This window comes from Suillus discolor, assembly GCF_016758755.1.
Source record: "Suillus discolor strain FC423 chromosome Unknown F5147scaffold_78, whole genome shotgun sequence".
In the NCBI taxonomy this organism is placed as follows: domain Eukaryota; kingdom Fungi; phylum Basidiomycota; class Agaricomycetes; order Boletales; family Suillaceae; genus Suillus; species Suillus discolor.
This window is the reverse complement of record NW_024541325.1, coordinates 86446-107337: the sequence shown is the minus strand read 5'-3', so window position 1 is coordinate 107337 and position 20892 is coordinate 86446. Positions and strand designations below refer to the sequence as shown.

General features: G+C 46.6%; 7 protein-coding genes across 7 annotated transcripts; 2 read left to right on the top strand and 5 right to left on the bottom strand.

The window, feature by feature from the left end:
- Positions 1–2418: 2418 nt before the first annotated feature.
- F5147DRAFT_657116 (uncharacterized protein) lies at positions 2419–5917 on the bottom strand (the record flags this gene model as incomplete). The annotated part of the gene is made up of 11 exons (XM_041434205.1): positions 2419–2861; positions 2910–3184; positions 3234–3253; positions 3306–3448; positions 3553–3790; positions 3833–3946; positions 4075–4410; positions 4531–5253; positions 5434–5679; positions 5733–5771; positions 5834–5917. The coding sequence occupies 11 exons, from the start codon at positions 5915–5917 to the stop codon at positions 2419–2421; spliced, it is 2661 nt and encodes an 886-aa protein (XP_041287601.1).
- A 2637-nt stretch (positions 5918–8554) lies between these two features.
- Positions 8555–9963, top strand: F5147DRAFT_584979 (uncharacterized protein; the record flags this gene model as incomplete). Its single annotated transcript, XM_041431822.1, has 8 exons — positions 8555–8592; positions 8644–8787; positions 8845–8953; positions 9000–9193; positions 9248–9371; positions 9421–9549; positions 9650–9795; positions 9843–9963. The coding sequence occupies 8 exons, from the start codon at positions 8555–8557 to the stop codon at positions 9961–9963; spliced, it is 1005 nt and encodes a 334-aa protein (XP_041287600.1).
- Positions 9964–10914: 951 nt separating this feature from the next.
- F5147DRAFT_778943 (uncharacterized protein) lies at positions 10915–11340 on the bottom strand (the record flags this gene model as incomplete). The annotated part of the gene is made up of 1 exon (XM_041442208.1): positions 10915–11340. The coding sequence occupies one exon, from the start codon at positions 11338–11340 to the stop codon at positions 10915–10917; it is 426 nt and encodes a 141-aa protein (XP_041287599.1).
- Positions 11341–11701: 361 nt separating this feature from the next.
- On the bottom strand, positions 11702–16078 carry F5147DRAFT_719672 (ras GEF). The gene is made up of 10 exons (XM_041438766.1): positions 15787–16078; positions 14375–15728; positions 13676–14323; positions 13402–13623; positions 13184–13349; positions 12985–13138; positions 12693–12935; positions 12551–12640; positions 12284–12500; positions 11702–12233 (listed from the first exon to the last, which is right to left on the bottom strand). Exons 1-10 carry the CDS (start codon positions 15943–15945, stop codon positions 11929–11931), a joined length of 3558 nt encoding a protein of 1185 aa, XP_041287598.1. The 5' UTR covers positions 15946–16078; the 3' UTR covers positions 11702–11928.
- Positions 16079–16571: 493 nt separating this feature from the next.
- On the bottom strand, positions 16572–17708 carry F5147DRAFT_584915 (uncharacterized protein; the record flags this gene model as incomplete). Its single annotated transcript, XM_041431821.1, has 2 exons — positions 16572–17230; positions 17282–17708. The coding sequence occupies 2 exons, from the start codon at positions 17706–17708 to the stop codon at positions 16572–16574; spliced, it is 1086 nt and encodes a 361-aa protein (XP_041287597.1).
- Positions 17709–18400: 692 nt separating this feature from the next.
- On the top strand, positions 18401–19555 carry F5147DRAFT_657112 (uncharacterized protein; the record flags this gene model as incomplete). Its single annotated transcript, XM_041434204.1, has 4 exons — positions 18401–18710; positions 18762–18848; positions 18900–18986; positions 19038–19555. The coding sequence occupies 4 exons, from the start codon at positions 18401–18403 to the stop codon at positions 19553–19555; spliced, it is 1002 nt and encodes a 333-aa protein (XP_041287596.1).
- Positions 19556–19940: 385 nt separating this feature from the next.
- Positions 19941–20766, bottom strand: F5147DRAFT_719660 (putative 60S ribosomal protein L25). The gene is made up of 4 exons (XM_041438765.1): positions 20536–20766; positions 20335–20484; positions 20212–20281; positions 19941–20162 (listed from the first exon to the last, which is right to left on the bottom strand). The coding sequence occupies exons 1-4, from the start codon at positions 20730–20732 to the stop codon at positions 20148–20150; spliced, it is 432 nt and encodes a 143-aa protein (XP_041287595.1). The 5' UTR covers positions 20733–20766; the 3' UTR covers positions 19941–20147.
- Between the last annotated feature and the right edge of the window lie 126 nt (positions 20767–20892).

The following is a 20892-nucleotide window of genomic DNA, read 5'->3' as shown; positions in this document are numbered from 1 at the left end:
GTTCAGAACCAAGAAGATAACAGTAATACATATTAAGGGTCTATAACACAAGTAACGAGACATACGTGATATCACCTTCAGAAATATAATTGGTCTAACGCAAATGAGATAAAATACGCACCAATGGACCAGCGGAGGACATGGATAGGACGGAGGAAGGACATGCGACAGAACCAATGAAAAGCGGATGCAAACCGAAGCACGCGTGTGAGCCACAGCCATTGGCCGACAATAGGAAGGATGCGTGCCAGTGGTAGTGATAGCGCGCGCTGCGCTAGGACCTGAGGGACACTGCAAAAATAGCCTCTACAAGGACTACAAGTCCTACACCACGCTAGCTGAGTGGCCGAAAATAGTGATCGCGGAATGGTAGCATGTCTTGCAGAGATGCTTAAATGCTCCAAGTATGAGAGTAAGACGTCTTCCATCCCCCATGAATGTCTACACACTCTTCTTTACATCCTGAAACGCTGGAACGTCCGGTATTTAAAGCTGACCCTAAGATCGTCAAGATGCTGGTGAATATCTTGATTTGCCGCCATGGGATACTGCATTATCACGGCCCAATGGGAGAACTAGCCATGTATCAATGGTCAATCAATTGATTTTATGGAACGCTCACTGCACTCACCCGAATGACAGGCCAACCGATGGATATGGACACAAGATTCATCCATCACAGTTTATGACGTATCGTGAGATGCATGTCTTCCGTTACCCATCTTGCCTTTGCTCCAAGGTTGATAGTTATGTCGAAGCTGTAGTTTTTAAGTGAACCGCAGGGATATGTAGAGGAGAATACGTCGCTGAATGCGCCACCAGTACTTGCGGCTACATGTGTAAGTTGGTTTCCTCAAAATCAAGGAGAGGGTGGCTGACGCTTAACTCAGTGAATGTAGAAAAGTTCTTCAAGAAAGCCTACATACCGGCTATGCATTATCCATGCAAAGGTATACTTGTTGTATATCCATGTCTTCACACGCTCATACTCTCAAGAGTATTGCCTGCCCTGCATGCTCCCACTATGTGATGACGACCAGCAAGAATCACTGCGTTCTTGGCCAAGATCCACAACGGTGTACCCCACATCAAGATCCCAGTAAAATTACCTGTTGTAGCTATCAGTACCTAATTCTAAGATTCAAGTTTAGCACCAACAAGATTTATGATGTGACGTATCCAAGATCAGAGACAATGCCCTCCCAGGATATTGCACGAGCCTGATGGGGCCCATCAGGACATTCATTAATCCTATATAGATGCATTAAAGACTTGATCATACTGGGCGATGGATATCTCACCACCTTGTAGTGCCGTATGCGATGTCCCAGCATAGTTGACACTGCTGGATGACTTAACCCTCAATACGTCGTCGGACAAAAGTTATATCAATAATGTGACATGTATGGCGCCCGACTTCATGACTACAATGATTCTAAGTGCTTGTAAATCAAGTAACTATGAGTATAGTAACAAGTAACAGGTGGTTAAGCGAAAAAGGGAACAGATGCGAAAGAGTGTGTTGATATACGGCTTGACTCAGAATAAAACTCCACCAGCACCACCCGAAATACCACACCACTTGAGCAGACACAAGCGTAGGGCAAATTCACAACCAACTGTATATGTATGTAGATCCTGTAACTTTTCAGGAATTCATATATTACATGAATTCGTCACTATACATGTTTTAAAGTATACGAACGATACCTGGTGGAACGGAAAGTCAATATCCAAAATAATAAATAAAATAGAGCAAAAGCGGTTTCGAACCCTCGAACGCCACCACATACCAATACTTAATACGAGGCTGAGACCACTTAGCCATCAAAGACAAAAACAAAGCTACCGACCACACGTTTGGCAACAATTATTCTACAATATGAACACCATAGATATTATTGTTGAAGAGCAAACAGAAGGCATGTCCTTGTCCATACTATACTTACTACTCTATACCACTTTATGTGTATAGCAGAGTGGTAATGATAGTTCATTCATTGAAGGAAGAATTTCCTAGTAGAGTTTGGCTCAATGTTTCAACATCAATCGGGCAATTCCGAGTCCCCACTACTACTAGTACATCTCAACAAGCATGCAGTTGTGGTGCTATTCATCGTCTGAGCTCAAGCATCTCAACCATAGTGTTCTTGACAACCTCAGGCTGAATTAATAGCCACCGGCTGCCATCAACTCTACCGGATAGTCAATGTGAACTTTAGCATCATAGATTATATTTATCTTGACGTCCTTGGTAATGATCATTGTACTGCCAGTAGTTCAAAAGAAACACGATTAAAACACAAAGTCCAGTATTCCATAGATGGATCTCGAAAGACTGTTGATCACTATGCCATAGGTAATGTACAGATGTGTGTAAGTATTCAACTAAATCTAGCTTTGTCAAATATGAAGAGTTTATGACACCACAAAACATTCCACGAGACATATCTGGTCAAAACGCAAGCTAATACTAGGAGCATCCGAGCCCTCAATCACAAGCTCAGCAGTACTGAGCTTAACATTACACTTTGAGACAGTTCGTATCTGACCTCGAAAATCCCCATCCAGAATGAGGCACAGTTGATTCTTTCTGCGTGGAGGCACTGGACACAGATCACCGGCAGGGATATGATAGTGTTGAAGTGTAGCGCCCTTATTGCTTGATGCGCAAAACACTGCGACAAAGCCCTTGGGTGCGGGTCCGTTTGCACCGCAGAACGGGTCAGGACAGGCCGTTGATACGAATCGTCTGTGAAGCTTGCCTCCACCTCCATTGAACCTTAATGAGACTTTCAACAGTGCGTGATATGTCAGGAGCTGCGAAGCAAATTCCTTGGACATCAACCAAGGTAAAGGGCCTATAATCAAATTAGCAATGTATTGTGATACCTCCATCGAGGACCCACCATTATCTTGAACTTTTTCAGCTCTGGCGTCGATACTGTCCTGGATGTCTTGTGCATCCACAGTCCAGGGGTCGAGTGTCAACGAACTGGGGTCAACGCTTAATGAAGGACCCTCCACAGTATTGGTATCAGTAGTATTGGTATCCTCAGGGTTGACATCCCAGGATGTCCACAGGCTGTTTGAATCTGTGCGAATAGAAGTAGACGAAGCGGAGGGAACTCGGTCTGGAGGAGGGGTAGTACATCTTCGCTGTGGCGACGTCAAGTACGACCGTCTTCGCAAATCACATAGTGATATCAAGTCTGATGTTGCTAGCATCACACCGTTTAATCTCATTCCATACCTTAGTAACACATGAATAATTTAATCACCAAGAAGATTTAAGCGCTGCTCACCTTGTGGCAACATCCTGGCATTTGACCATGATACGTGCCTGCCCATGCACTGTGACGACACAATTCTCCATCCCAATACTGTATAACATAGCTCGGAAGCCCTTTCAGTCGCCTCCAATCAAGAAAACTTCCTCGTTTATGACCTTGCAAAACGATTCCAAAGGTGCATTATGTAACTTCACCACAAATCTGATTGGAACATTGATCTGCGACAGGTCAGAGATGTTTGGGTTGCGTTGAAAGGTACATATGAGCGACTGGTCACTTTCTGATAGTAGTGTCAAGCGCGCCTTTGGGAAGTCAACGCTCTGCACAACGCCCTTGGCCTGGTATTCCGGCCTGCGAGCGACACTAACAACATCCCCAGGCCTGACGTCATAGCCCCTTTCTTTCGTATAGGCGATTGTTTGGGAGATGTGTGTCCATCGAACAAATGCGGCGGCAACTTGGATAATTGGAGGTCCTAAACTGTACTCGGCTTCGTCCTCAATGAAGATTGGGTTCGCATCTCAGAACCACAGCTGCACCGCTCCCACAGGAAACCATGACACGATCCCGCATTTTCCCATGTGCTCCCCTATGAGTACTTCTATACGGTCTCTGACTTGGATAGATTCGTCAGGGGGAGGCTCATAATGTTGCTGCATTGTTGGGAGTTATGGTTGAAACATATGATTTATGGGACGACAATCCAAGTAGTACTTTGATACTTGGACCTATAGTATATCAAGGATTAGTAGACAGTGATGCGTGCATACTAGATACCCACCTCTTCCTTGGAGATATCTTGACAAAGGTGGAATATATCACCCGATATTTGAATGACATGCCCTTCTAAGCCCAAGTATGCACCCGCTACAACCCATACTGTGTCCCCAACACAGAAGACCCGCTCCAGATCCTGCAGTTGAACTTCCGTTTCGACTTGATCTCCGTCAAAGGTGAGCTCTAAGCATGCGGAACCAAGTGCATGGTCTATCGACAAGACCGTGCCGATTTCTGAATGAACTTCTCCTTTGACGACCCTGATTGCATCTCCTGCATGCAGGAACTGCATCGAAAATGCCATAATCGATCTCTTCATGAATGGTGTGTCCCACCCAGACTGCAGATGCAGTCAAATATCGTCAACGTGCGGGGAGGCCACATATTCTAAGAGATAATGGTGAAAGTCCTTTAGTAGAAGTCCCTTGTAGTACTTTGCTCCTTTGTATGAGCATCCTACAACTTCCTCGCCGTGAATGATGTCGGTCACTGTGTTGTCCTTCGGAAGGCGAGAAGAGTCCAGCAGTGTGACAGATCCCTCAGGCATGGGATAAGGAAAATCTCGTGGAGGGACCAGGACCTTGACAAAGAGGTTGGATTGCTCGGAATCGAACACGTACACTATGGCGTCCTTGTACTTGCCATGCTTGATCCTGACCCACGACGGGTTAGGAAGTTTGATATTCGAATGTTCCACCGCTTCGTGTTCCTCCTCTGAGATGCAGAGATATTCTCTCACCGAGAGATTATGTGAGGGCGGAAGCGAGGCTGAAATCATTTTGGGGCTATCCGAGACCACGTGAAGTTGGCCTGGCACCCAAAGCGACACAGTAACAGAGAATCCTTTGCTTTGAAGGTGTTCGGCGATATATCGAGTAGCAGTTCCTGTAATGCAATGAGTGACATGATACAGGATTAAAAATAGGTGTACTATGAACTGGAAGGAGATACATCCTTTTTTCAACTGTGCCGGGGGACCAGGCAGCTTTGTAAGGCATCCCCTTGAAGAATGCCTCAGTCTCTCTTGGTACTTGCCTACGATATCATTGATCGCAGCGGCCAACCTATTCTTGGCAGATAAACCTAGTATAGACGTAACATTGGACGCTTGCACAGGGGAGCCATGTATATCCTCCTCATCGTCATCCTCGTCGGAATCCCTTGCCTGGTCATCAATGAAGCGCTACGATTGTTAAGTAGAGTCATCAGTAATCATTATTTCATGTATGTTAGATAGTCTATCCTCCTCCTCCTCCTCCTCCTCCTCCTCCTCATCGTTGTCATCGTCTACTTCTGCTCTATCATTGATGTAGGGCTATACTTGTTGCTTAGTATAAGCATCATGAGTCAAAAATGCACCTACATTAAATGGCCTACACGATCGACGATTCCTCTTCGGCATGGATGTAGTTACAGGTGAGGCTTTAGCTGCCTTCGTCATATTCAATGACACAGTAGAGGCCTGGCATATGTAAATGGCCTTAAGGGCGTGAAGATTTGCTAATGCGATTATATCATCGCCATCACCAGAGAATAACGCGGCTAGCGCATCCTTCCAGTCCTCTGCTGAGTACCGATCACCCAGGTATGATACAAATGCCTCTTCTGTCTAAGGGTATGTGATGTCGGTCATAAGGAACATTTCTAGAATGCGCCAGGCACCTTCATCCACCTTGGGTGACCGCGCTGCCAGACAAGTCCCTGTATTATAGGGACAAGCTCGTGAATAATATCATTAATATTGTCAAGGTATTGAGACTCACCTTCATTACTAATTCTGACGTGCTTTGGGGCACGTTGATTATCGGTGGATGCAGCACGCTTCGCCATACTATGTATATCTGCATTGTGCATGATCAATATTATTTCGGTAGTCAAGCTTTCAAGATGTACATACTTCAATACTAGTTGTGTGTTTCCTATCCTAACTATCACTAAGTGTATTGTATTGAGGTAGTGATAGCGGAAAGAAGACCTGGCAAGATGCATGATCAGAATTTATACGGTTCTGCAATATTGTGGCGCTTACTCATGATCACAGTGAAATGGTGGACATTGAATTAATGGAGATCCACTACTACTAGTACCAGTCTGGCCTGACCGCATTCTGACTATTGAACTTTGTTGTATGGATTAAGTGGGGTAAATATTATTATTGCAGCTGGCAGCCGCCCATCCGCCACAGAACGACGGGTTGCAAAAGACTCAAGGTACTACACTGAAATTAGCCTCACACTACATACATATATACTAAACGTACAAAACAGTCAGGAAAGGAGTTTCATTTCATGAAGACAGACGGTTGATATACGGCCTTACATTTTCAAACTCAGCCGGAGTTCAGCGTGCCACACGCTGAACTCCAGCTGAGTTTGAAAATGTAAGGCCGTATATCAACCCATCATGCTTCGTGATCTGATTTTTCTTTTCTGACACTATGACCATATTATTTTCCTATTTACAAGCCTAATGTCACCTGGCCTTATGGCCTCAAGCCTACTGAGGATCCTACACTGTGAGTGCGATTATTCGCTTACGCTGCTAAGTTCTACCTCTACTAAGTAACTTAACTTCATTCATTCAGGTGCCCAGTGATATCGCACTGGAATTGACAAGTCCCAGTAGTGAGACTCAGTCTGGTCGAGCCTGAAGCAGGTCAACTACCCTCTCAATCCCGTTGGTTCATAACTTTGCTCCATCCCACTACGCGATACTAAATTGATTTTATCCAGAATTTATTGCCCAGAATTTCAACAGCCAGGGACACTGCCCTAACCTTTGGGCGCAGCAAGATCCTCTTTTGCTTGCTTCTCGGCCATATAATAAACAACAATTACACCATTTGGACTGGCAGTCTCGTTAAGTACCATCAGCATATCTAGTGAAATGGATTTCTATCTTCCAGGATATTCATACGTAGCAAACAGCACTATCCAATTTACCTTTGGTTCACTGATTGAACCATAACAGTGGAATAGCCTATCTGAACGTGATCAAGACAACTCAATCTATCATATCATTGTGCATCTTAGTCAGGCCAGCGACGTGGCTATCAGCAGCCAGCAGCATCAGACCTTTCGGCATGTGAATGAGACTAGGTCAAGCCATTTGAAGGGTATGAATGTCACTCTTTAGATATAGAACACAACTAATGGACTTTCCGTCTTTGTAGCCACTTTCATATTGATGGACCATATTTTTTCGTGTTACTGTTCGGGTGGAACACCGCCCAGGGTGGCGGAGGATTTGGAAGTTCGCTGCTTCCGACAACCTCCCTCAGCTCGCAAATATCGCACATTTTAGTATACAGTATATAGTTTTGTGTTTATTTATGAACGCGTACCAACACAGCATGACATGTGGATACAATAGTAGCAGAACTATACGTTAGAATTAACCTGAATTGATTCATGAATAGCTAGTCCTTTTCAACTCCTTCACGAAAGATATTCTGCCTCGCTGCACTCTGCCTGTTCTGAGCCTCCACCCGCTTCATCCCACTTCAAAAAATTGAAAGAGGTACTGGGAGAGGGGACACCATCTGCAATCTGAGCAAGGCCAGGCATATAGGTGCCAGGAGGCATATGGTGCTCCAGATTCTCGGCGCAGTAGTATTCCTCAAGCCATCTATACCTGTACGTCGCCATCCTATCTGAAAGGTGCGCAACACTATTTTCGGCATTTCTTAATTGTTCCTTAACTTGACGCAGCTCAGATTCTATTTTGCTTATTGATTGTCTGTCCTCGCCTAAGTGAAGATTTTTTCAGACTTGTCGTACAGTTTCCTGTATATGAATGTTAAGCCTCACCAGTAGTCTGCGTCCCTTTATGGAGTAATTGAATGTTTTGACGGAATTGCCTGCATGGTAAGCATTATCTGAGTTGCTCCAGAGTCTAACACACTGCTCACATGTGATCAGTGTCCATATCTGAACTTTCTACATCAGAGCTCCCCAGCGCACATGCTGAGGAAAGTTGGAAGCTTAAGGTGCAAGCATTATTTATCGACTTGATACTTCATATTGAACAATGCTTACTTTAGTGTGACGTTGCTTCTAACATGGATGCATTGTCGTACACGTTTTCGAGAGGGTGAGCCAGACGTCTGAGGTCCAATCCCTGCCTTGCTGTACATGGTGGAACTGATACTTGTTGTTACAGTGCCAGTGACTTATGTACTATCATACGATGAAACCCATTTGACCGCACTTTCAGCTGTGGTAATAATACTCTATCAAATATTGATGGCGCTGTGATAGCAGTTTTTTTTTTTGCAAATGCGCAGTCCATGTTGTCCTTATGACATCAATCGTGGTTTTTGACCCTTACGATATCAATAGCGGTCTGAGAGTGAATGTCTCATAGGACTGGGTATATAAAGTGTCTTTTTTGCTGCTTGAATTTTATCTGTCTAATTCCCTTAACGTAGTATGAGTGACAATGAAAATCGTGCGCCTGTTGCTGGTGATCCTTCGCGCAAGCGTATGGGTTCGGCGCTTCATTCGGGCCCACGTAAAAAGTCGTAGGTTGTCTTTAACGTCGTGTAACCTCGACTTACTGACTTGTCCAACAGGGCGTCATCAAATCCCCTGGTTCTTCATGGTCGACATTTTGGTCGGACAGTCTTCGCATTATGCAACTACCCTGCTCTTCTGACTTCCGGCATACTGCGCCTTGAAGAATTACAAGACACTCCCATTGAGGATTATCCTGCAGAGTGAGTGTTGCTGGGACATTGAAATTCCTACAACCCTTACAACACTTTTATTGTTAGCGTCCGACAGGAACATAGGGTATTCATAGAACTTGTTAATTCATATCCTGGTCTTCTAGATCATCTAATGAATGGCGAGGATGAGGATATCGTTCATGTGGGGGAATTGGTAGGCTCCTTATACTCTAATACTATTATAGTCACCATTCTACCAGATGGGTAAAGGAGCCTCTGGTGCACGAGGCAACAACACGAAGACCCTTAAATCTGCAGTCCTTGAGTGGCTTGTCCCAAGAGGACAGGCAGTCATACCGCCCCTGGCCCGAAATATCAAGTCTGACCGTGGATTTAATCACAAGGTCACTGGCACATTGCTCTGCCCTGCAGGGCTCGATTGGTCGAATGCAGAGTAAGTCTCCCGATCTTCCGATAACCTAATAACCTAACTGTAATAACTATCCAGAACCAAGCAGAGCCTCAAAAGTGGTGAAACCGCAGTTCGGGGTGATCAATGGCCCATGTTCTTGTATGCTGGGTATGTCTATGATTCCGAGGATCCGTGGAAGGGTTTACTGAGGAGCCTATTTGTAAGTTCACTGTCAGCGATAACGGCGTGACTACAATTTCCCTTCGTAGGGCTTCAAACATGTCTTCACATCTCCGAGCTCTGTGGATAAGGAGCCAAAAACTATGCGCTCCGGTAATGCATATCTCCATGGTATGAAGATGGTGACGAAAGGGTCTCTGGCATATATTGCTATGCAGGTATGGTATGAAGATGGTGACGAAAGGGTCTCTGGCATATATTGCTATGCAGGTATGGTTGAAATTTGATGATGTATTTCTCTCACTGATCTTCTTTCAGGTTCGATTTTCATTAAGCTCATCGTCTGTATTTTCACGTACCGATACGGTCACCAACTCCGAAAACTTCTATCACAGCATTCTTGATCTATTGGAAGATCCTGAGGAAAGCCAGGAAGTAGTGGACTTAATGATTTGGTGGACACGGTTTGTAACACATCTCACTAACTACCTCGTGCTAATATCTGTCACAGTCGTGTTTTCCCTAATTCCTCCTCTTCACAGCGGGGTGTCAGCAAAAATAGTGCTTTAGCCAAAATCCGGGAGAAACAGGCTGCTCTCCGAGATCGGGTCCCCACTACTAGCACCACTTAATTATTTTTAATGTTGACATTGTTGTATGAGTTGTAAACCCTAATGCAATTTATGAATGTCCTATCCATATTTGTAACATTTAAGATGCTCTATGTAAGGCTATGTATGTTTTGCCAGATGATAGCAACATGCTTTAGTGTGATGACACCTGGGCTCACTGTCAGTAGTGGTAGATTCTGCCATTGCAAAATGCCAGCAACTTGATATGACAAGATAACTTATTGTCACTCTGGGACACAGTGTGAATGATTATGAATTCTGCCACCCCAATATTGTCATGTAAGGCTAGGTATGTTTGACAGAGCATCAACAAGAAGTTATTCTGAGACAACTCAGTGACACACTGTTGGTGGTGGTGGATTCCACCACTAGAAGCAGTCCATGTATGAGTATGTAAGTCTGACAACACATCAGCAACTTGCCATTGCACAATAGCCTGTTGTACCACCTGGGAATTCTGTTAGTGATGGCCCACGCTGCCATCGGAACCTGCCTATATAATGCCAGCCAGCATTATTTGCCAACTGTCACTCCAAGCCACTTTTCCAGTGATGGCCCACACTGCCATCAGAACCTGCCCATATAAAGCCTGTCAACATTATTTAAATATCATCAACTTGCTAGTATATTATAACTTGCTACTATAGGTCTGCCAGTATTCTAGCTTTGGTAGATCCCACCAGTGTAACCTGCCTATCTATTGCTTTATCATATGGTCTACAATTATGATGTAAATTTTCATTATTATCCATTAGATAAAGCTAGCTAAATCCTTGTCATTCTGCAGTCAAATGCCTGATGAAGCAACAACTAGTGTACGTCAGTGTGAGTCTGTATGAATGAATGTACTACATACCTCAGTTATGTTGGGGAACAAAACTGAGGTGTCAACGGAGTCAAGACGACGATGTAAATACTGGCAAGGAAAGCTTAGGTAACAACAGCGGAGGATTAACGTGCGGATGCGCCATAAGGTGCAAGAAGACAAGAAGACGTTGAACAGTGTGGTACTGAAGGTGAACAAGATAACGAGATAGCATGAAAAGGCAATACAATGTCAACAGTCTTTGCTGGACCGATCTGCATTGGTTGAAGGTTGGGATCATCATTGATGGTCGTTACAGCGGAAGTGTAGACCTGTGGCTTGAAGTTGCCAGAGCCTTCACTGTCCGTGCAATGGTCATACATATGGTTGATGAGGACAGTGATCTCCTCATTTATCCAGTGCGCAGGCTGGGACTTCATAGTATTGTTGTGAGCTTCTGGTTGAGCCATGATCAGGGTGGTGTATTGTGCACAGATCGCAGTGATCGCAATGGCACTAGCAATGAGTCGATTGCATTGTTGTATATCAACAGGGTAGGTGTAGAAATCCATTGTATGTACAGTATGAGTCAAGGAAGGTTAAAACTCCGACGGGACATTCTGGACGATGCCGAGGGAATACATTCAATATTGCCAAATGTCAGCCAAATATTTGTTTCCGAACAGGCTCTAAGTGTGAAACATACATATTGACATTCGGCCGAATGACAACGCACAAGCGCGTTTGTACCTGGTCCGATGACATTCACCTCTCCCTCTTTTCTGGCTCATCTTCAAACTTCAACAGTTAGTACTCGGGAGATACAGGTTGTGTTAGAAACTTACAGGTAGCATAGAGATTGAGAGAACACATACCAGGCGGACATGCAAAGGTGTGGTAGTGGCAGTGGTTGGTTGAAAGCAAGAGATAAAGCATAAAGATAACCAACAGCACATCATGTCATGCCAGTGGAATCCAGGCTGGACTGATAGTAGATACATTGGAAGGATGCCATCGTCTAACGGTGATTGGGATAACTTATCAATAGAAGTACGTTCAAGTCGGTGCCCAACGATACAGTAATGCGAGGGAATTTGCGTGTCTAAGCGGTAGTGCTACTAGTATGAAGTGTCAGGATCGTAGAGTAATTCTAGTGAGGCTCAAAAGAACCCGCTTTCATGTAGCATCCTTGCAAGTTTCTCTTCTTCCTTTTCGCGCGGCTCCCTTTCTAGACTCAGCTGCCAGAAGACATCGCTGACATCTTTGTCGCCAAACTGTCCAAGTGCGTCATCCAAGTAAACAAGAACAGTTGGGAGGGGATGGAAGTTGTGCGGCTGAGTCTGCCAGCGTTGAAGGTCTTGGATTACCTCTGAAGCCTTCTGGCGTTTTCGGAAATTCACCAGGTTGTTTGGAAGGTAATCCTTACTGCCGTCTTGAATATGTGTCAGGGCAGTAAGAAACACACCTGTTTGGGGATCAAATTTCGTGTTTACAGATATGGCGTCGACTACATACCAACGAACGGAACACACGGCGGGGAAACTTTTGCAAGGGCGTATCGATAGATGTTAAACGTCTTGTAAGAATTGATTGTTGTCTCGCATGTTTCCAATTGGGACATGTATCTGGTGCCTACTTGCTCCCAAGAGCGCTTAAGCCGACGGATAGGTGATGAGTTTAGGCCAGACACGATGGCTAACATGGTCGAAAAATTCTGAATGTGCCTGCAGCGCTATAGGAAAGACGTTAGTAGAGCACTGAAGTTTAGCGAAATAAACAAACATCAGCGACACTGATGAAATGTTTCATGATGGAAGCACGTCTGCGAGGTTCGTCTTTACACAGGATGGCATATGCAACCCAGTTGGCTACCTAAATAGGGGTATCTGTGAACCCGCGAACCAAGTGCAGGTAAGAAACTTACTCTGTTGCTACGGCGAATGAAGTTTGCGATGTTGTCGTGGTGGTCAGTTTTCGATTCCTTGGACCGCAGAAGGCATTCAGAAGGTCGAATCTTCTGATATAACTGACTTTCTGTGATCGTCAATTGCCTTGCCAGTTCCAAGGCATCGATGTCAAGTAGCTCCATCCGTTTAGGGACTATTGGTGGAGGTGGCGGATCCAGAGCCGTGCTAATCGTCACTTTGTTCGGATCACGCCCTCGCTGCTATTCCATAATTCAGATAGTACAACCCCGACGTTGATCCAGCACGCACAGCACGTTTAATAATCACCATAAGCTGCTTTGCTGCGGGTAGATTGATGACTTCATCATGCGAAACAAATTCCATCATACGGTCGAGGATGTATGCGTCATCTCTCTCTAATACATCGTCATCTTGAACCATTGACTTGATCGTATTAATGACCCTAAAATAGTTCAGCTACAAGGTCTGAAACAATGACGTGACTCACCTGATACGAATAATCTGCCGCTTGAGCTTCCGCCACTCCACCAGCTCCGGGGAGTTTAGTCCTTCTGGAGGCTGTATCCAGAAGCGTTCCACCAACAACCTGAACAATTCATCAAGAGTAGTGAAGGTCTTATAAGTCATTAGGAAAGCCTTGCTAAACTTGGGATCTATAATCTGGATTCAAGAGAAATTGTGATATACTGGCGGAATCTCACATACCAGCATACTCGTGAGCAGTTAGCCGCTCGACTAGGCCTGTAATAGTTCCGCCTCGCGTAGTTCCATCGGGGTCAACTAGCACATCATTAGGATCGTACGTCGGTCTCAGATACCAAGGTTTTGTTTCGGCATTGAGGGTAATGAGATAGTGAGAAGGCGCATCGTCACCAAAAAACGCCCTGATCTTATCCTGTCGAGGGGGTGTTCTTATTATGCGAAGATCTGTGCTTCAAGTCAAGTTATGCCAATAGTTATGAAGCAGAATGATACCCGCCTTCATGGTCAGCCCATGGTACTGTATCGGATATTAGGGGTAGTTGTTCGTTTATTACAGGCGGAGCCGGTATTTCCGCTGTGGGCGTGGTATTATCGCTACTTGCAATATTCCTGAGGATATCATCTGCTTCGTCATTGTTATTGTAGAGGTCGTTATTCGAGCCGTTAAGTGCCTCTTCGGCCAACATTGCTGTGATGAGGCTACGTTGTGACATACGCCACTCAATGGGGCTCTTGTTGCTCCGTTCAAGAATATCTGTCTGTTCCTGCACGATGACAAGAAGACTTTCTAGAGTCTGTCGCAGAACCTGAAGATTAAAGTCTAATGAGGAATTCAGCGCCTCGAGGGTATCATAATGTTCATCCCGACCACGCCATGTTTCGGATTCTTCTACATGCCGGATCCTCTGTGTAGTAGTGAGTAGTGCAGCGCCGTCGTCGTATACAGCCTGAGTAGTGGCTTCGAACGACCGTACGAGGACCCTGGCTTTCTCAACGGTCCGGAGATATCGAGCACCATCATTGAGTTCCGCCTGATCCACCGGTTCGATGTCGACATGCCGAGCGACATGCAGGTCTCCAATGTGGAGGAGGAGGGATGACAATTGATTCATCATTCGTAAGCCTGCTGGCGTTACCACGCCGGCTGCGGAAGCTGATTTTCAACCGAAAAACGCAAACTTGCAGCTTTACTCACCAGGTGCAGAAGCGCGTAAGCTTTCAAGGAATTCATTTGATTTGTCTTGTACCTGCAATACAAGCCCCACGATGTCGTTTAAGACTGCGCTGTCCAAGCTCCGCCGGGGAGCCTCCTCATTGCCATCGATGGTGACCCAACCAAATCCTTTCCAAGCTCCAGCAGCCCCAGCCCCAGCCTTCCCAAGTCCTGCATGTGGTGCTAGGAAGTAACCCTGCAAGTGTCTCGGAGCCTTGTCGCAATCCAACTCATCACAACGACAACTTTGCGTGATGGACACGAAATCGACAACAGAGCGCTCAAGTTCTGTAGCATCAGTTGCAAGGCTGCCGATGCTGTCACCTGGGCTCCAAGGACCATCATTCAAGATCGCTCTCGCAGAGAGTAGAAACTTCGAGAGTGTCGCAATAGCTCGACGCTGTGCAGGAACAAGTAACGTATGCGACGCAGTGCTCGTGCTCTGTTGATCTTGTGATCCTTCCGGAACAAGATGACTTGGTATTTGACCGAAAGAAGGGCCAGAGACATAGAGTTGATCACGAACTGAAGCGATGGTGGTGTTGATGAGGCGATCGACAATGACTTCATCATCTGCAATGCGAGGGATTCCAAACTGCTGCAGGTGAGTGATCACAGAGCGAATAGCATGTTGAGACCGATCTAGTAATTCAGAAATGAGCTCTGGTGGACGAGGAGAAAGTATTTCCTCCAGAGATGGTATTGCAGTCAAGAGGTGAGAAGGATCTTCGTCTGGTGGAAGTTCATGGACTTGGGGGAGTATGGATAATGCGGCAGCTTCCTTTAATCGAGAGCCCTTTCTGGCCATATGCGGACGGTGAGAGTACGAGAAGAGACGAGGATCTTGATCCATAGACAAAAACGTCTGATGACTAGTATATGAGTTCTCCCGCATAGTAAAACTCCTCTTTAGTACTTGGTCATTCGGCGGATTAGAGAGACCACTGGGAACGCGGTACGTGTGACGATTCAAAGAAAGCGCAGAAGAATCTGTCTGGGCACGGTTGCGGCCTGGTGGAAGGTCTGTGAGAAGGGATGGCGAAGATGGTTTTACGGGAGCCGTCAGAGCACCAGCTAGGTTATTTGGGTAATGAGATAATGACGTGTAGGGTGGCCGGGCGGGCTCCACTGGAATCGACTGGTATTGAGAAGGATTGTTCACGATGGATAGAGCGTTAACATCCCCATAAGAAAAACCGAGACCAGCGCCGGTGCCAGCACGAGAGCTCGATTGTGATGAAGTTAAGCCCGCAAGATCACAATCAAACGTCTCATCCTCCGCGTCGAACGGTAGATCACGAGATAGTTGCCCGGTGACTGTGTTGGCATAGTAAATCTACATGCAAAAAGAGTAGTCACCTGAAACTGAGCACTGAAGACAAGAAAAGCCATACCTGACCATCTCCGGAGACTTGGGGTATCCAGAAGTCTCTTGCAATTGAAGGGGGAGTGTCCGGCCTGAGTGGACTTGTTGGGATTGCGGGAAGTCCCCTTATGCTCATCCGTGCTGCCTTGGAGACTTCGGGAAGGCGCCAAATTGATGAACTCTCCATGATAGAAGCCAGAAAAGATCGATCACGGATAATATCAAAGGTGAATTGTGTTGACTGACGAGGTATTCACATCTAACTTAAATGTTGGCATTGCCCTTACCATCTGTGAGCAAGATGATCATCCATGTTGCACGATGCCGCGGTATGAATTATTGAGCCCCCGGATCAGCAGTGCCTTCATCAGGAAGGCAGTTACAGCACATGCGCACGCTGCATCGCAACGATCGGCCTTTCAAGCTCAGTGCAAATCAAATATCCTTGCTTGCAACTCAGTCTACATCCATGACAGTGGTCATTGCTCGAGGTCCATCAACATCAACAGTTAACAGCTATTCAGAAAACAAAAAAATCTTGACCCGGGGTATCAGTAAAAACGAATCGTAAAAAGCATGTCCAGACGGTATACAAAGGATATATGCTGTATACTGCCATCAGAAGGTGCAGGCCAGCCCGTGACGAGAAGTAATTACTTGTGAAAAGGATCGTGGGCTTAACAAATGGCGGGCTCCGCGATCACGAACTCACCACAGCCAAAACTATACAAACAACTTCAAACCGAACGGGTGTTCAAAATTGCGTATTGCTGTGACCACAACACCCTGAGTAGCTGGGAGAATGCTTCATCTTCACCAGTTCATACTGCTCTCTTGCAGAATGGGAGCGGAAATAGTTCCAGGGTTGAGGTGACGGCGTTCCCTCATGATGGGAGGAGAGACACGGCGCTCATAGCCATCATCATCACCACCCCGGACACCTTGGTATCCACGTAAGCTGTCTTCTGCGTAGTAAAAGCTCCGCCTCCGCTGGCCGCCGATACTGTCCCGATCAAAATCCTGACCATCAGGGCGTACACCTGCAGGATCACCGACGCTTTCAGAGAGACGGCGATGTGCGACCTCTTTTCGGCGCTTGAAGTACCGATAAGCGACGATTGCAAGGATGATGAGCGCGATGGCACCAAGCGACGTTACGACACCGATAATCGCGTCCTCACGGACTTGGGAAGAACTTGAACTACTGCTAGTGCTGCTGCCGCCTGGAGTGGGACCTGATATGGACGACAGTGCAAGAGTGGGGTCAACACATTGGGCAAGCGATGCGGGTATACTGCCTTCTTGTCCGGTATAGAACGAGGACTTTTTATTGGAGATAAGCGAAGCGAGTGTGGAGACTTGGTCATTAGGGATATAACCCTGCCAGAGGGTACTTAGCAGTTCGACGTCTTGAATGCCGGTGTACGACGAGGGTTCGTAGACAAGCAGCTCGTAGCTTTGTACCTGGGAAGCTGGAATACAGTTTTAGTACGAATGCACTTTGCGATGTTGGGAGCACGTACAATCAATTCCAAGTGCTGTCGCAATTATCGAGGGGAAGTACTCAAATATCTGTCCTTGGGTATCCGAATTCGTTGCAACCCACTTCCAGTTCAGGGACTGATTGAACAACACGCTGATTAGAGTGTCAGTAGTTGGCACATTTTGGACATTGAGCGTAGGCTGTGGCTCAATCGCCGATGGGAGATACGTCGGAATCGGTGCTGCAGAAGGCTGACTGGCCGGCGGAGCGGATGCAAGCGAGACCGTCGTCGTTGGGATGTCAGGATTTGAATTGGTTGGGGAGGCTGTCGGTGTGGGCGTGACGGTATTGACCAGCAGAGATGAGACCGTAGACAGGTACTGGTAGTTGGTATTCGTGGTGGGAAGTGTATAGGTACTTGACAACGATAACGTGGATGTCTCATTAAGGGTGCCAGTGCTGCTCATGGTCGTACTATTTGGAAAGTTGATGATAGTCGATGAAGCAGATGCTGTGGACATGCCATTGCTCGAACTCGTGCCAATCGTGATAGCAGTAGTAGTAGTAGTCCTGCAACGGAGTATGATCAAACAGCCTCAAGCACGATAGGATTGAAATTTACACTGTACCAGACGTGGATGATGGAGTGCAACCAATTCCGAGACCCAGGGCCCCAGTGCAATCAACGGTCGTCGACGAAGATGATGATACTGAGGTAGAAGCAACCGAAGTGGTGATAGGAGGACCAGAAGTTACAGGCGAAGTCAAAGGTAGCTGGCTTGAAGTAGTAGATGATGAGGTAGGAAGGGGACAACCAATACCAATGCCAAGTAACCCATCACACGACGACGACGGCGTGGTGGAAGCAACCGAACTAGTGGTAGGATAAGCAGGAGTCACGGGCGGGCTTGAAGCTGGCTGGCTTAAAGCGGTAGATGTCGAAGTGGGAGGTGGGCAACCAAGGCCAAGGCCAAGTAGCCCATCACACGACGACGACGGCGTGGTGGAAGCGACCGGACCAGTGGTAGGATAAGTAGGTGTTACGGACGGGCTTGAAGCTGGCTGGCTTGAAGTGGGAGGTGGACAACCAAGGCCAAGGCCAAGTAGCCCATCACACGACGACGACAGCGTGGTGGAAGCGACGCCAGAACTTACAGGCATGCTTGAAGTTGGTTGGCTCGAAGCGGGAAATGATGAGGGAGCTGAACAACCAATCCCCAAACCAAGTAATCCATCACAAGACGTTGTGGCGGGAGCTGCCGAACTCAAGACAGCAGAACTTACAGGCGCGCTTGAGACTGGTTGGGTCGAAGTAGGAGATGAAGAGGGAGGTGGGCAACCAATCCCAAGACCAAGAAGTCCATTACAAGACGACGTTGTGGCGGGAGCTGCCGAGCTCAAGACAGCAGAACCAGTACTTACAGGCTCGCTTGAGACTGGTTGGGTCGAAGTGGGAGATGAAGAGGGAGGTGAGCAACCAATCCCCAGACCAAGAAGTCCATCGCAAGATGACGTTGTAGCGGGAGCCGCCGAACTGGTGGCAACTGAACCAGAACTTGCAAGCGTGCTCAAAGCTGGTTGGCTCGAAGTAGGAGATGACGAGGGAGGTGAGCAACCAATCCCCAAACCAAGCAGTCCATTACAAGATGATGTTGTAGCGGGAGCCGCCGAACTGGTGGCAATTGAACCAGAACTTGCAAGTGTGCTCAAAGCTGGTTGGCTTGACGTGGGAGATGACGAGGGAGGTGAGCAACCAATCCCCAAACCAAGCAGTCCATTACAAGATGATGTTGTAGCAGGTGCCGCCGAACTGGTGGCAACAGAACCAGAACTTGCAGGCGTGCTCGAAGCTGGTTGGCTCGAAGTGGGAGATGACGAGGGAGGTGAGCAACCAACCCCCAAACCAAGGAGTCCGTCGCAGGATGACGTTGTGGTAGATGATGGGTTGGGGTTGGATAATGCAGCAGTCCCAGTAGAAATTGATGTTGGCGAGCTAGACAGGGTAGTCATGGGCGGATCACAACCTAGCCCCAAGAGCCCAATACATGATGAGCTGGTCGGTGACGCAAATGCTGAGGGGCTAGAGCTTGTAGTAAGCGTGTCAGTGCCTGGGGACGAGACTGTCGGACTGCTGGACGCAGAGGGCGTTGGGGTATTGATAGCAAGTCCACTTCCAATTCCACTCAATATGCCATCTGAGAACCAGCTCATTAGAACATCACCCAAACCAAATAACGACATAAAATGCGCACCAAGACCACCTAAAATGTCATCAGGAGCTCTTTTCTTGAATGCCAAAGATCGCCTTGCGTGAGAGTTGGAGGATGATGAGTGTCGTGCATCGACCTGGGGAACGACAAGGGAGGAAACCACAGTTGCAAGGAAAAAATAGATAACAGAATACATAGAGGTGATAGAATATTGCTGGATAGCAAGGACAGCGCGACTTTGGGTCCGCTAGGGATAGAACGAGTGTGCGTTTCTGCTCTCTCTAAGAGAGTGAAAAGTAGGTTCTAAGATATTTTGAAACACGAAGATTCTTGAATCCTGGAAGCCAGTTGACCGATGATTGACAAGACGTCGCCGGCAGCGTCACAGGAGCAGCAAAATTTGAAACCAAAAACGAGGGGAGGAACAAGACAGAAACGTTCTAATAGCGCGCACGGGCGCAGGTTTCCTACCAAATCGCGATCACACGGTAACTAACAACAAATGATCTCAGTTACAGAAACGTTTTTAGCTTTCCAAAAAGGCAGTCCACGGTCATCTACGTAGCACTGGCAACTTAATGGATTTTGTGACTACAATTCGGAACGACATCACAACTAGGGGAAAATTCATCAAGGTGCATATAATTGAGTAGTATGACAATACACAACGAAATGGTAGAAAATGCAACAACAGACTTAGATGAATCCGATCTAAAGTATAGTTAATAACAACATCAACAGCATGTTAGCAGTGAATCACCTTGTTTGCAACATCCAATGCGTCGTGGTCAGACGTGAGCCGAACGTATGCCTTCTTCTTGCCATCAGGTCTAAGGGTAATCAGGTTGTATGTAATCTTAAAGCTCATTGCACGGAGACGAACCGAATCAGGGTGTTGATTTTAGCAGCCTGGACATCGTAAAGCTTTTTCACGGCGTCCTTGATTTGTCGCTTATTCGACTTTATGTCAACAATAAAGACGAGGGTGTTGTGCTCCTCGATCTTCTTCATCGCCGATTCCGTGTTCAGTGGACTGTCATTAAACGATCAAAAATTAATTGGTGTTATGTAGCATAAAACGCACGAGACGATGGTTCGGAACTGGTCCATTCGTGGCGCATGGGGGATAGATTTGCGAGGGTACTTGGGATTCCTGGGTAGGCGGAGTGTCTTGGGACGGTGGAATGTTACAGAGTATCGCTGCTTCCGTGTTGAATGCGAGTGCACGCCCTGCAAAGCAGCCTTTTTGGCAGCCTTCGCCTTGACATTAGTAGGGGCCATATTGATTTTGGAGTTATTCTGCCCGTCGCCTGTATTACTAGGAGGCCGATGATCAGGTAGATCGCTAATCCCCGAACTACTATACAGTTGAAATCGGAATATCCCGAAACATATTACCTAGTCACATGTGTCACAGCATCATGTGATATGTGACAAGCAA

Bases quoted from the DNA above. Each gene is read 5' to 3' on its own strand.
- F5147DRAFT_719672 (XM_041438766.1), bottom strand. From the start codon at position 15,945: ATGGAGAGTTCATCAATTTGGCGCCTTCCCGAAGTCTCCAAGGCAGCA. The intron at 12,936-12,984 runs GTGCGTGCTGGA...ATTATGGAATAG, and splicing joins TGGTGATTATTAAACGTGCT to CAGCGAGGGCGTGATCCGAA. The intron at 12,501-12,550 runs GTTTGTTTATTT...TCTTTCCTATAG, and splicing joins ATTTCATCAGTGTCGCTGAT to CGCTGCAGGCACATTCAGAA.
- F5147DRAFT_719660 (XM_041438765.1), bottom strand. From the start codon at position 20,732: ATGGCCCCTACTAATGTCAAGGCGAAGGCTGCCAAAAAGGCTGCTTTG. The intron at 20,485-20,535 runs GTGCGTTTTATG...GTTTAATGACAG, and splicing joins CAGTTCCGAACCATCGTCTC to TCCACTGAACACGGAATCGG. The intron at 20,282-20,334 runs GTTCGTCTCCGT...GATTACCCTTAG, and splicing joins AAAATCAACACCCTGATTCG to ACCTGATGGCAAGAAGAAGG.